Source organism: Dermacentor silvarum, chromosome 8 (genome assembly GCF_013339745.2).
Source record: "Dermacentor silvarum isolate Dsil-2018 chromosome 8, BIME_Dsil_1.4, whole genome shotgun sequence".
NCBI lineage: Eukaryota > Metazoa > Arthropoda > Arachnida > Ixodida > Ixodidae > Dermacentor > Dermacentor silvarum.
The window spans coordinates 33,305,961-33,317,493 of record NC_051161.1 but is presented as its reverse complement, the minus strand read 5'-3'; the positions used below and the strand labels follow the sequence as shown (position 1 = coordinate 33,317,493).

At 48.4% G+C, this 11,533-nt stretch overlaps 1 protein-coding gene across 3 annotated transcripts in view; it reads left to right on the top strand.

The window, feature by feature from the left end:
* Positions 1-6,017: 6,017 nt before the first annotated feature.
* The window catches only part of LOC119460991 (mucin-5AC-like), a 218,012-nt gene continuing 212,496 nt past the window's right edge, over positions 6,018-11,533 (top strand). Inside the window, exon 1 of one of the 3 annotated variants that reach the window (XM_049672823.1) lies at positions 6,018-6,936. In XM_049672823.1, coding sequence (XP_049528780.1) covers positions 6,699-6,936 — 238 coding nt within the window. In that variant the 5' untranslated portion in view covers positions 6,018-6,698. The remainder of the gene's footprint in view (positions 6,937-11,533) is intronic. The other 2 variants (XM_049672821.1, XM_037722160.2) reach the window with 2 other exon arrangements.

Sequence of the window (11,533 nt, the reverse complement as noted above, 5' to 3'; positions counted from 1 at the left end):
TGAGCGAACGTAGGTACGTGAGCGAGGATCAAAGAATACTTTCTTATTTATGAAAAACACGATGCGATAGTCTAAACTTTCTTGACACTTACCTCGCAAATGTAGGAGCTATCCGTTGCCTTCCAGTGATACCGCTTTACTTGGGCTTCCGATCTCTTCGCTCTGGGTCCCGGGGGAAGCGTAAACAACGAAGCCCTTTACGCGTCGATCCGGTGCACTTGGGAACACAACAGCCCGTCATGTCGACTCGATGCACCTGACAAGCTTGTCATTCATGCGGCTGAACACTGTCCAGCAAGTAGAAGCGTCCGCGCGCACTGTGTCTCGAACTAAGCACCGGCACCAAGCACTCGCAACCGCTCGCTGTGACTCAAGATGGCGTCGCAGCGAGAAAGCGGCGGCGCGGGTGCGGTCATAAGATGGCACCACCCTGAACGGCGGCGCTGGCATCGAGGCACCCTAGCCTTGCGGATCAGTGTGAGTTCCCCTCCCCTCTATATATAATAGGGTTTACCCCCCCCCCCCCCCCCCTGATCTGAACGACTTGCATCTAAGAAGTACTGTTTTGCGAAGTGTTGTTTTGCAACGCAATTTTCACTGATTTGGCGCGTTTCTTAGCAACCCATAAGGCAGACTTCAAGAAGCGAAGAACTTGCATCAAGTTTTGTTTTAAACGTGACAAAACTGCGGCAGAAACTCATCGTATGCTACAGGACGCTTTCGGAGTCGACGCCATTAGCCAAAGCAGGACGTTCTTGTGGCATAAACGCTTTAAAGAGGGTCGAATGTGTGTTCACGACGATGAACGTTCTGGACGTCCGTCAACGAGCGCAACCCCGGAAACGATAGCGGAAGTTTGTAAGGCTATTCTTGGAAATCACAGGCTAACTATAAAGGATGGCTGTGACATTGTAGGACAGTTGTACGGCACAGTTCAGCGAATTTTGTCGGATGTTTTGAACATGAGGCGCATTTCTGCAAAATTCGTGCCAAGACTGCTCAGTGACGAACAGAAGCTGTCCCGTGTTTCTCTCTGTACGGAACTGAAGCAGCAAGTCAGAGACAATCCCACATTCCTCTCCAGTGTAATAACCGGGGATGAGACATGGGTTTATGGCTACAATCCTCAAACCAAACAGCAGTCGTTGCAATGGAAGTCGCCAAATTCTCAGCAGCCGCAAAAGGCACGTCAAGTTGGTGGGAATGTGAAGTCCATGCTCGCTGTCCTTTTTTTTTTTTTTTTTTTTTGCCTACGTGGATTTGCCCACAAGGAATTCTTACCTCCTTGACAAACCGCGAATAGCGACCTTTACTGTGACGTTTTGAGGTGCTTTTAAACATTCGTCGCATGGAAGAACTGGCTTCTTCATCACGACAACGCGCCCGCTCACACATCACTCGTTTGACAGTTCCTGACTTCCAAACAAATCACAGTACTTCCGCACGCACGCTATTCACCTGACCTCGCCCCTTGTGACTTCTTCTTGTTCCCCAAGTACAAGTTGAGGCTGAAAGGACGTCGGTTTCACACTGTTGAAGAGATCCAGTCGGAATCGCAGGCGGTCCTCAACACACTGTCGCCTGGAGAGCTCTACGAACGCATGAAATCGCGGCAGAAACGCGGGGATCGATGTATATATGCTCAAGGGGACTACTTTGAAGGAGAAAGTGCTGATTAGGCGTTACGGTCAACACTTTTCTTTTTACGACTGAAGTCCCAGGACTATTGGGTAGCACCTCGTACAGTGACTCGGTCATATGTACTAGTGCATGTCTGTCATGTGTCACCCTTTTGTGTATGTATGTGCTGTTTTTAGCTACCACAACAGCGCAGCATGGGTGAAGGTCAACTGCAACATTTCACTTTGGCGAAATTGTTTACGAGTATGTACCCTTGAAGCAATCTTGGCAACGCTGCAGCCCTGATAATATCTTAATTTTCTTATTATTACGATAGCAATTATATGGACACTCCAAAGCGGATTTCTGCCGTCGCCGTCGCCGTGAGGTTCCGTATGACGTCAACGGCGATGAAATCGTCGCCGCGCTCCGGACGCTGTATGTGCGAGTGAAAGGGTGCGAGGGACGCGCGCTTTCACGGGGAGCGAACGCACGTCGGAGAGCAAACGCGCGTTCTGCGCCGTGCTCCCTGAAGGCCTGCACAATTAAGCGTCTTTTTCCTCCTTTCCATATATAGAGAGCAAACGCGACTTTTTCCGTCGCGCAAAAGGCTGTGGGGGGGGGGGGGGGGACGGGAGGGAGAGAGAGAGGGGAGGCAACGTTTAGCTGCGGCAGCAAATGCGTATTCATATAAAAACACCGGGCGCGTTCAGTGCGAATGCGGGCAAAACGCCGACAGCGTCGACAACAGTTCTGCGCGTTGCTGGTGCTGCTGCATGTCCAAGTTTATACAGCTGATAAAACTACTATCCTTACTCCGTGCAGCTCTCTACTAATTTGCTATCGCAATTGATGCTTCGCCTTTGGAGTGAAACTGCGACAATTTTTAGCAGCCTTTTAACAGCGTCTAAGCAGACGATGCGTGCAACTGTTGGTTAGCGGGTATGACGTTAGCGCAAAGGGCGGGATAACGTGAAATTATGTGAACTTTCTATTCTGCATAATTGAGCCATTCTATATTGAATTAGTCTATAAATGATATAGCCATCGTTATAGCGAGGTCGGGTCAGGGAATTGCTTCCGTTATAAGCGGTAATTCGTTAAAAGCTGCATCGTGCGGTAACGCGGGATTATGTATGCACTCAACAGCGCGGGGGATCGTAAAAACGTATATTCAGACGCAGCCGCACTCGATAGTGCCGCCACGACAATAGTGAAATTCTGCTTATGCCTGTACAATTGCCTTTGTTGTCATCATCACGGGATACAATTACAAGGAGCTGACGACACGTGGCGCGGCGACCTTCGCAGGCTCAGCATTGTTTGCCACGACAGGTTGGTGCGAAGAAATGCTAATGTGTGTAGAGTGACTTCGAAGGTATGCTGCACCGCGCGGTCGTCAGCGGGCTTCCAGAATCGCGTATACTTCGTACTAAGCATGTCCGTTACTCCGCCGAGTAATCCGGTAAAACATGCACGGACTGCGTTCAGGACCACGAGAAACTTCTAATAAAGATGATTTCGTGACAACGAGGCTACTTACGTGATGATTGTGCGGTTTCAAGTTCTCTTAACAACAAAGATTGCATTTATTGCACCTTCTATATACAATAAGCCAGCGAACCGAAGCACAAGGAAAAGTCCCACGATGGAACACGTTGACGAATCGAAGTTCATCTCGCCAAGCAGCGACATGAGTCGGATAGTTCGCCCGTACCGGTGTCGCTCTGCTAACTTCCCGGGAAGCATTCCGCGAAAGTGTCCTGCATGCGCAGATCACCGACATGCGAGCGGCCGGTCCGCGCCCGCCGACGTGCCGAAGCCCAAGGCGATAATGCCTGCCTGCTGTGCAGCTATCCCCTAGAGTAACCCGTTGAAATCTCTAGTTCACCAGAAATATCCCTAGCTTTATATATTTGTGCCTTTATTTCATGAGTCAACAGTCTGCCCTATTTTGTCGCGCTTAGTAATTGCTGTGCTTATAGCGCTACAAACGAGGACCACAGCTGCATGACTTGGGGCACGCGCTAGTCATTTGTACCCATTTGTACTTCCTCTTCTCGTACAGAAAACGCAATTACTAATCAACCAAAACTTGTCCAATTTTCGGTTGACGCTTCTATGCTCGCGTGCTTCAAGTGATGGCAGCTTATTGTACCTTTAGTTTTCCCAAGAGGGCACGTATTATTTTGCAGTCGCCCTTTTTATCAAGACTGACGAAGAGGACTGACATACGATAAGCATTTAAGAAATCTTGCGCGGCATCCCCAGTGATGAAATCTACGTTTCAAATTTTTATTAAATTTCTTCCCGAGCAATCAATTTTCTTCGGAGCGTCTCTCAACAACCCATTTTGTTGCATTTAATTATTCCAGCTCGACAATGCACTTTCGACGGCATTCAACACGAACATCCCTGAAATTTTCGGAGAGGCTACAGGACGTGTATTCCAGTCTGCTGATGTCGCTCTTCGTTTGCGATGCCGCCGATCTTCCTCAAGTGATTATTATTTAAAATTTGTTTTGATTATCTATTTCCGATGGGATAAAATATACATATGTTGATTACCGTGAACAAAAACAGTTGCAGTTTCTCCGGAAAGGCGAACCATCGATTGCGATAGCAAATGCGTAGACAACTATACGAAGTAAGTATAGTAGTTTTATCGGCCGTATAAACTTGCAAACATTCGCTTACTATCTAAATTAACAAGCATTGTGTCAGCGCGCAGAAGTAAACATGAACACATCACACTCGATGGCCGCGGACACTCGCTGTCAGGACGCTGGCGTGAACACGCGTGGAGCAGCAGCGAGCGAAGTGACCTTCGTGCTGTGACCTCCACCAAAATGTTACGGGGAGAAAATATATGTATTTACAATATATACAGTTAGAAGGTTGCAGCTCAGTGGCCAGGGTAACACCATCTACCAAGCTCCGAGACACTTCAACCCCTCCTCTTCACCAACCAACGTCATTTTGTCCACAGCGGTACAAACTCGTATACGTGACAATATATGCCAGTGCGCGCCTCTTGTAGATGACTCTGCTTCGCTTTGCGGTGTGCTTTCACTGGCACAATTCCTGGAGAACTATTTGGGGAAGGAGCTTGAACGTAATGAAGGTTGTGCAGTGATGTGTTTCAGACACCTAGCAATGCACTGAGAAACGCCGAAAGGCAGCTTACACATATGTTTTCTAACTAGTAATGAATCTATTGTAAGCAGTGGAAAACGGACGGGGATGACGGTACACATAGCGAGAGCTGTCCTGTGTGTTCTTTCTTCCTTATAATCGTCCGTTTGCGCCCTGCGTACAATTGGTATCTCTTACAACTTGACTACTTCAGCACATCGATGTATAGAGTATACATATATAGCACGTTCCTGTAGACTGAAACCGTCCGTGCATATATCACGCAGTATATAGTTGTACAGCGTCTTGGTGGTATTCTGTCGTCATTCTTCATACTGAAATTATGATCGCTAAATGTTATATATATATATATATATATATATATATATATATATATATATATATATATATATATAAGAAGCACAGTTCAAGTAATCGAGGTCAGTTCCAGTTAGAAGTTCCTGGGCCGTAACTAGGTGGAGGGTTAGGGAGTTCTGCCACACCCCTAAATAATTGTTGCGGCGATATAATGTTTAGCAGAACTTTCTTCTATGTCATTAAATGCATATGTTAAAATATATATTATGTTTAAAGTAATGTATCAGCGAGGTACTTGAGTGACGCGCAAGAATATTTGAATATTTCAAAATGGTCACCGCTGTCCCTGTAAAACCCCTCCCGAAAATAAATACTGGGGACGGCCGGCCTTGGTTAGAACTGTGCATTTTACAGAACTGCCCGAGAAAAAAAAGAGAAAAAAAAAAGAGCAACCAGTGATTCATTGCTGTCCTGAATGCACGCTCCAAATTCGTATCGCGGTTTAATTCCTTTTTTTATTCCTTTTTTTCCCTCCATTCTTAACCTTCCGTTTCTCAGATGCACCAACTGTGACCGGATTCGGCTCTACTGGTAAAAAAAAAAATAATAAATAAAAATAATTATAAATATGGAATGGCGGCGGTGATCTTTAACGATGCCACTTATGGTGCGCAAACGTTTTAAGAAGGATGGTTACACGTATAGGAACTGAAGATGGAAGCGCCAACTGCGGTTCGGCAGGCGATGTTGCGCGGCACTTCACAATCGCGTTCGCGGAAGGCGGTGCAGTAGACCTGCGGGCAGACGGTGGGATAAAGAGAGCGAGGGGCAACGGAAAGACAGAGTGAAGCGCTTACGAATAAGCGCGGCCACGCAGGCGCCTTTCTTTGTCTGCACGCGCTTCACGCCGGCTGCTGCTCTTGAACGACGTGTAATTTGCTCACCACAGAGCGGCGCGCCTTGCGCCCGAGGCTCTTTCGCCCATACTCGCACGAGCGTATACATACACCGTCGGCTTCGCTCGCAGCATAATTGAAAGCGTACGCGCGTACACGCATGCACACGGCGCAAGAAAAATCGCGCGGTCAGCCCGGGTGTGTGAACCCACACCACACGTGGCGAGTATACTAGTACATATGCGAACTGCCCTATTCGCGGAGCCGTGCTCCTCGGGTCTGGTCAGCCAGCCTGCGCACGCCGTACGCACGGAGGGCAGGGACAGTCGAGCGACGCGCGCAAGCAGCGGTTCAAACACGTGAGAGTGCGAGCGGCTGCGACGACGCGGCGGCAGCGCTGCCTGCCGCTGGGGTCCCTTGTTCCTTCCGGAGCCGGGGTGCTGCGCGCGAACGCCCGCTATCGAAACACCTGCTGCTGCCGCTGCTGCTGCTGTTATACTGCTGTTGTGGCGGCAGGCCCGAGCCCGCGTCTATCGCGCTTGGCTCGAGCGCTCGTGCGGTGAGCGGAGAAGAAGAGACCGCGCTGTGTGTGGTGCCGTCGTGTGCGGTTACGACGGCGACGTCGTCTTAGAAGTGAGCGAGCCGCGTCGGCTCGATGCGTCGCCCGCGCGAGGGTCCCTCGCCGGCTGTTGGTGCCAGGCAGGCAAGGACGACGACCACGCCAAGAGGATGTGCGACGCCGACGGCGAATCGTCGCCCCCTCCGCCGCGGAGACCGCCGCTGTCGCGAGCGCAGTCGATCGTGGACGAACTGCTGGACGAGATCAACGTGGGCCTCCACAGGCAGAGGCCCACGCGCCGCTTCAGCGCCGACAGCGACGCCTGCGCTACCGACTGTTCGGTGCTCAGTGCGGCCAGCATTAGGGCCGAAGTCAGGTGCTACTCGAAGCAGCAGCTCGCGTCCAAAGGTAGGTGGTGGTGCATATTCCTGTCAGCATCTTCTTCCCTCGTGCCTTTTGCTACAGCGCGTCTGCATTGTCCGTGACCGTTTTATGCTTTGATGAGAAGCGGACAAACCGCAGCCGCGGAGGTTGATTGCTCGCTCTGTCACGCTCTTCTGCACCCTCAATCAAACCGCGACTGGTTTGTGCCAGATATGGCGATGAATGTGTTATCGAAGAAGTGTAGAACTCAATTTGCGGCTCGTCAGCAATCTGGTGTCTACAGCGCGCACTTCCTTCCGCGTTTTGTAAACCGCGTGTCTGCTCAACATCGAGGCGGCCGGCTTCCGCCGGAAATGTGGCGCGAACAATCTACCATTCCGTGCCTTGCCCTCCGTCTACGCAGAGCGCTCGCACTCCTGTCAAGACTTTTCGTATCGTTTATGTATATGCGTAGCAAGCTGCGCTCGTCGGCTTGTGCTGTCAGTTGGGCATTTCTCAGTCGCGCTGTTCACTGCCGCGTATACATGCTTGCCTTTCTGCCGCAGACGATGTCCGGGAAATCGTTGCTAGCTGTGCCGCAGCTGCGACCGATTCGTTTGTTGCGGTTGTCGCAGGCTGTTACTCTTCAGATGATAAATAAGGCCCTTTGGTGTTGGGGCGTGTGCAGCGGGAGCGCATAGAGAGAGAATCCGGGTGGCACAGTTGCGACTGTTACCACGTGACGCCCGTACCCGAGTCAAATGAAAGGTAGAGGGGAAATAAAAGATCGTAAAGACATCGATAATTTCTGTAAGGATAGCCACGCTGCAGTGCCGCTGATATGCCAGCCTGTGTGCGTGAGGCTGTGAGCCAGAGCTCGTCTCGTGCGTTAGTTCGCGTGTTGCAGACACTGAGATGTACTGGCCGATGTTTCAATCAAGCCATGCCTGCAAATGTGCATCTCGTCTTCATAACAGAGGGATGGCAAACTTTTTTAAAGAAATTTAAGGTCAGGGTCTTTATCCTTTTAATCAAGAGGAAGGGGTGAAGAGGGCGTATGAGGGGTGGTGATGACAACGGAGGGGATTTTAATGATAATTTGATTGATTGATTGATTGATTGTGTTTGACATCCTGAAGCGGCACACGGGCTTTGAGAGATGATTGATTGATTGTGTTTGACATCCTGAAGCGGCACACGGGCTTTGAGAGATGCCGTGGTGGAGGGCTCCGGATTCATTTCTTAGCGCTTTTGGTTGAACCCGAAGCGTATAACACGAGCGTATTTGCGTACCGTTTGCGTATACCGATTCCGTCGAAACGCGGCCGCCACGCTCTGCAATCGGACCTGCGACCTAGTGCCCCGCTGCCGAGTGCCATAGTCATGCATCGAGCTACCGCGGTGGGCCAGCTACCAGACATAGACGGTCTAGTACCAAGCTTTAGCGGCCGTTCAGGACGTTCGTGCAAATATCTGTTTGTGCACGAGCGTCCTGCGCCCGCTTGTGCCAGATGGTCATTTACGTCCATGCAGTGTCCGTGACTGTATTATCCCTCGTCACAGCAGCAGCTGTTGTCACGAATTTCTTTCCAAAGGAGGCTACAGTAGTCCACGTCTTGATCAATAGAAGGACTAATATCCAGTAAATAAGTTTGCCTTTTTTCCTTTTTTTTTTTTTTTGAGAAAGCTTCGGTATCCATGTCACTGCATTGTTACAAAGAAAGTGAACAAATTTCAGGTCTGTGATTAAGATACGTACACCGGACCAGTGCAAAAATTCACCGCGCCAGCGCTGGCCATGCTGTTCTTGTGATTGGCTGGTGGAAATTCGGTATTGGTTGAAACAGCCAATATCAATTGAAACAGCCTGTTTCTGAGATCTGATGATGATGATGATGATGATGATCCTTTATCATGGCTTGCACCCACTGAGGGGGATAGGCCAAGAATCGGGCGGCAGTTGTTTCTGCCGCGTGCTGTCCGCTTTGTTAAAACGTAGACTCCTCGTCAGCTGCACCCATCTCATATCCCTTTCCCATCTCATTTCTCTATCTCTCGCCATTATGTGCCATTACGAGACCGTGCTTTTTCTTTCTTTAGTTCTTTCTTTACATATCGCAGAGCTGCAAGGCAAATGTCAAGGTAGTAAACAACACGCCAGTGAATGCAGCTGCGAGAAAACGCGTTTCAGTTTTTGAATGCCAGAAAGGCTTTGTGCCTTGGAAATGTTAGCAGCGGTAATCTTTGAGTGTGCGCGAGTATTGAAATTTACAAATCGACTTATAACATCTGCAATGAACAAGAAGAAAGGAAACCGAGGGGCCCGATGTTTATTAGTCGTATAATAAGAAGCCAACAAACAGACACCAAGGACAGAATATGGGAAATTACTGAATTATTGAATGAAAGAAATGATAAATTAATGAAATGAAAATGGATGAAAAAGCAACTGGCCGCAGGTAAGGCAGCAACCCACGTCTTCGCATTATACGCGTGAGTTGCTCTTACCAATTGAGCTACCGCGGCGCCGTGTTCCCGTTCACTTTCTGGGTTATTTATGTTTTATCTATTAGGAACTAACCCTGGGAGTGTTAGTTCGAGACAAGGTCTCGGAACCGCGTCCGCGGCGGGTGCCCAGACCCGCTGAAAAAGGCGCCGGACTCAAATCATATTGATTTGAAAATAAAGTTTACGTTCTTCTTCTTCCCAAATATGAATTCTCGAATCGAATAGCACTAACTACACGATTCGTGCTCGAAATATCGAATATTCGCACATCACTCAGCACGCAGATTTCATGTTTCGGTTTGTCAAGAAATTAAAAAAAAAGAAATTCGGTTTTATGATCCTATATAATATTCGAAGGTCGGTATTTTGTAATATCCGTATTTGATTTGAGTGAATTAAATTTCACTATAGGAGCATCTCTACTTCTGGTAATAAACATGTTTACGTTGAGGCTTAGGAAGTAGAAAATGAATGACGACAGATAGAGTGGGAGATGATAAACAAAGCCGGCTGATAACCTTCACCACACCTGGTGCCATTTGCGATTGCAAATTCGGAGCAGCTCATAAATGTAATGCGGGTGAAAGATCGCGCATGGGTCCGATTGCTATAGTGCACAATATATTGTAGCAGGAAAGGGCTACACGCTAATGCATGCACGTATAAAGTTCACGTATAGTCGTATATGCCACATGCTTTAAATGTGAAGACCCATTTTTCTTAAGATAGCGGAATGGTAGTAAATAACCGTGCCTTTTTTTTTTTTGTCGGCAGTGCACGGCAGACGTAAACAAATGCATGATAGTCGCTGATTAACCGAGCAGTTAACCAGATTTTGCTAATTATACATTTAATAGTTACTTTCGAACCCTATTTAAGTTGCGTGATTGAAGCTCGTCAGAGCTCATCGCATGTGCGCTTAGAAGAGCACTGACATAAAATTGTTTTACTTGCCATTTTTGGGCTTAAATGAAGGCTCGCTTTAATAAATTAGATACGCTTACAATTTACAGGCATCGCGTTGGGGACGTGTTCATGATGAGCTCCGTCAAAACTCTTCGTGAGGCATAATTAACGAGGTCGCACGTCGTGCTCATTATACATGACGCGGTGAACATGGGCGGCGTGCCTGTGACGTAATAATGGACGGAAGCTACCAATGGCAGATGGGAAAGAGAGTGGACGCTAAAGGTACGTTTGCATCGTTCGGCCCTATAGGTTTGGATATGTGGAGCACCAGGGTCAGAATGACCCTTGCCCGGTTGAAATGAGGAATACAGATGTTCGTAGTACGTACGAGAAACATGGAATCGGTGTGGGTGATCTATGTGCTAGGACGATACCTTGAAATCTGAGACAAAACGCCTGCAGAACCCCTTTAAGCCCTCTTCCCCGCACAACACACGCACACCGGACTAAATGGGAAGCCACCACTTGCATGAGTACTCTCTGTTCCGTATTCACGGCAGCAATCTTGTATGCCCGACCACATAGCGAACAATCAGAAAATAAAAAAAAAGCTTTTAAATTATATTGTACGTAAGAATCTGACTATACCTTATTCAGTATATCGAATATTCATACACTGCTGGAAATTCTGTTCGTATACCGACCTGCTGCTGCGTACAATCCGTTCGCCAGCAGCGTAACCGTATGCGTGTGTCCCGCTTTTCGTGCTGAAAGCGTTTCAAGAGGATATAGTTCAGGGACAATGACCTAGACAGGCCAATCATGTGCACGCGTAGGCGGCTTTAAACGGCGCGCTGTTGCGCCGTTTTGAAGACGCCTAGATTGCGTGTCAGGTTATGACAGTTGTTGCGCGCTCACTTCGTATGTGTGCGCACTTTTCATTTTGTTTTCCTTTATGTTTGATACCTTCGACCCAGGCACCACAGGGTGACCAACCTGATTACTGCGAACTGTGTCCAACTTCCCCCCTTTTCCATTCTGTTAATTCTTTATCCATTACTGCAGCCCCCTTAACAGTGAGTTTTAGAAATAGCGGACGTGAGTGGGTTGGCGTACCCATGAAGTAGCGTCAGATATATTCGTTGTGTCCAGCTCAAAATGAAACCCATACCTGAGAGCCGGCGCCCGTTTCATTTTCTAAACGTCATGGAAGTTTCGCTTCCTC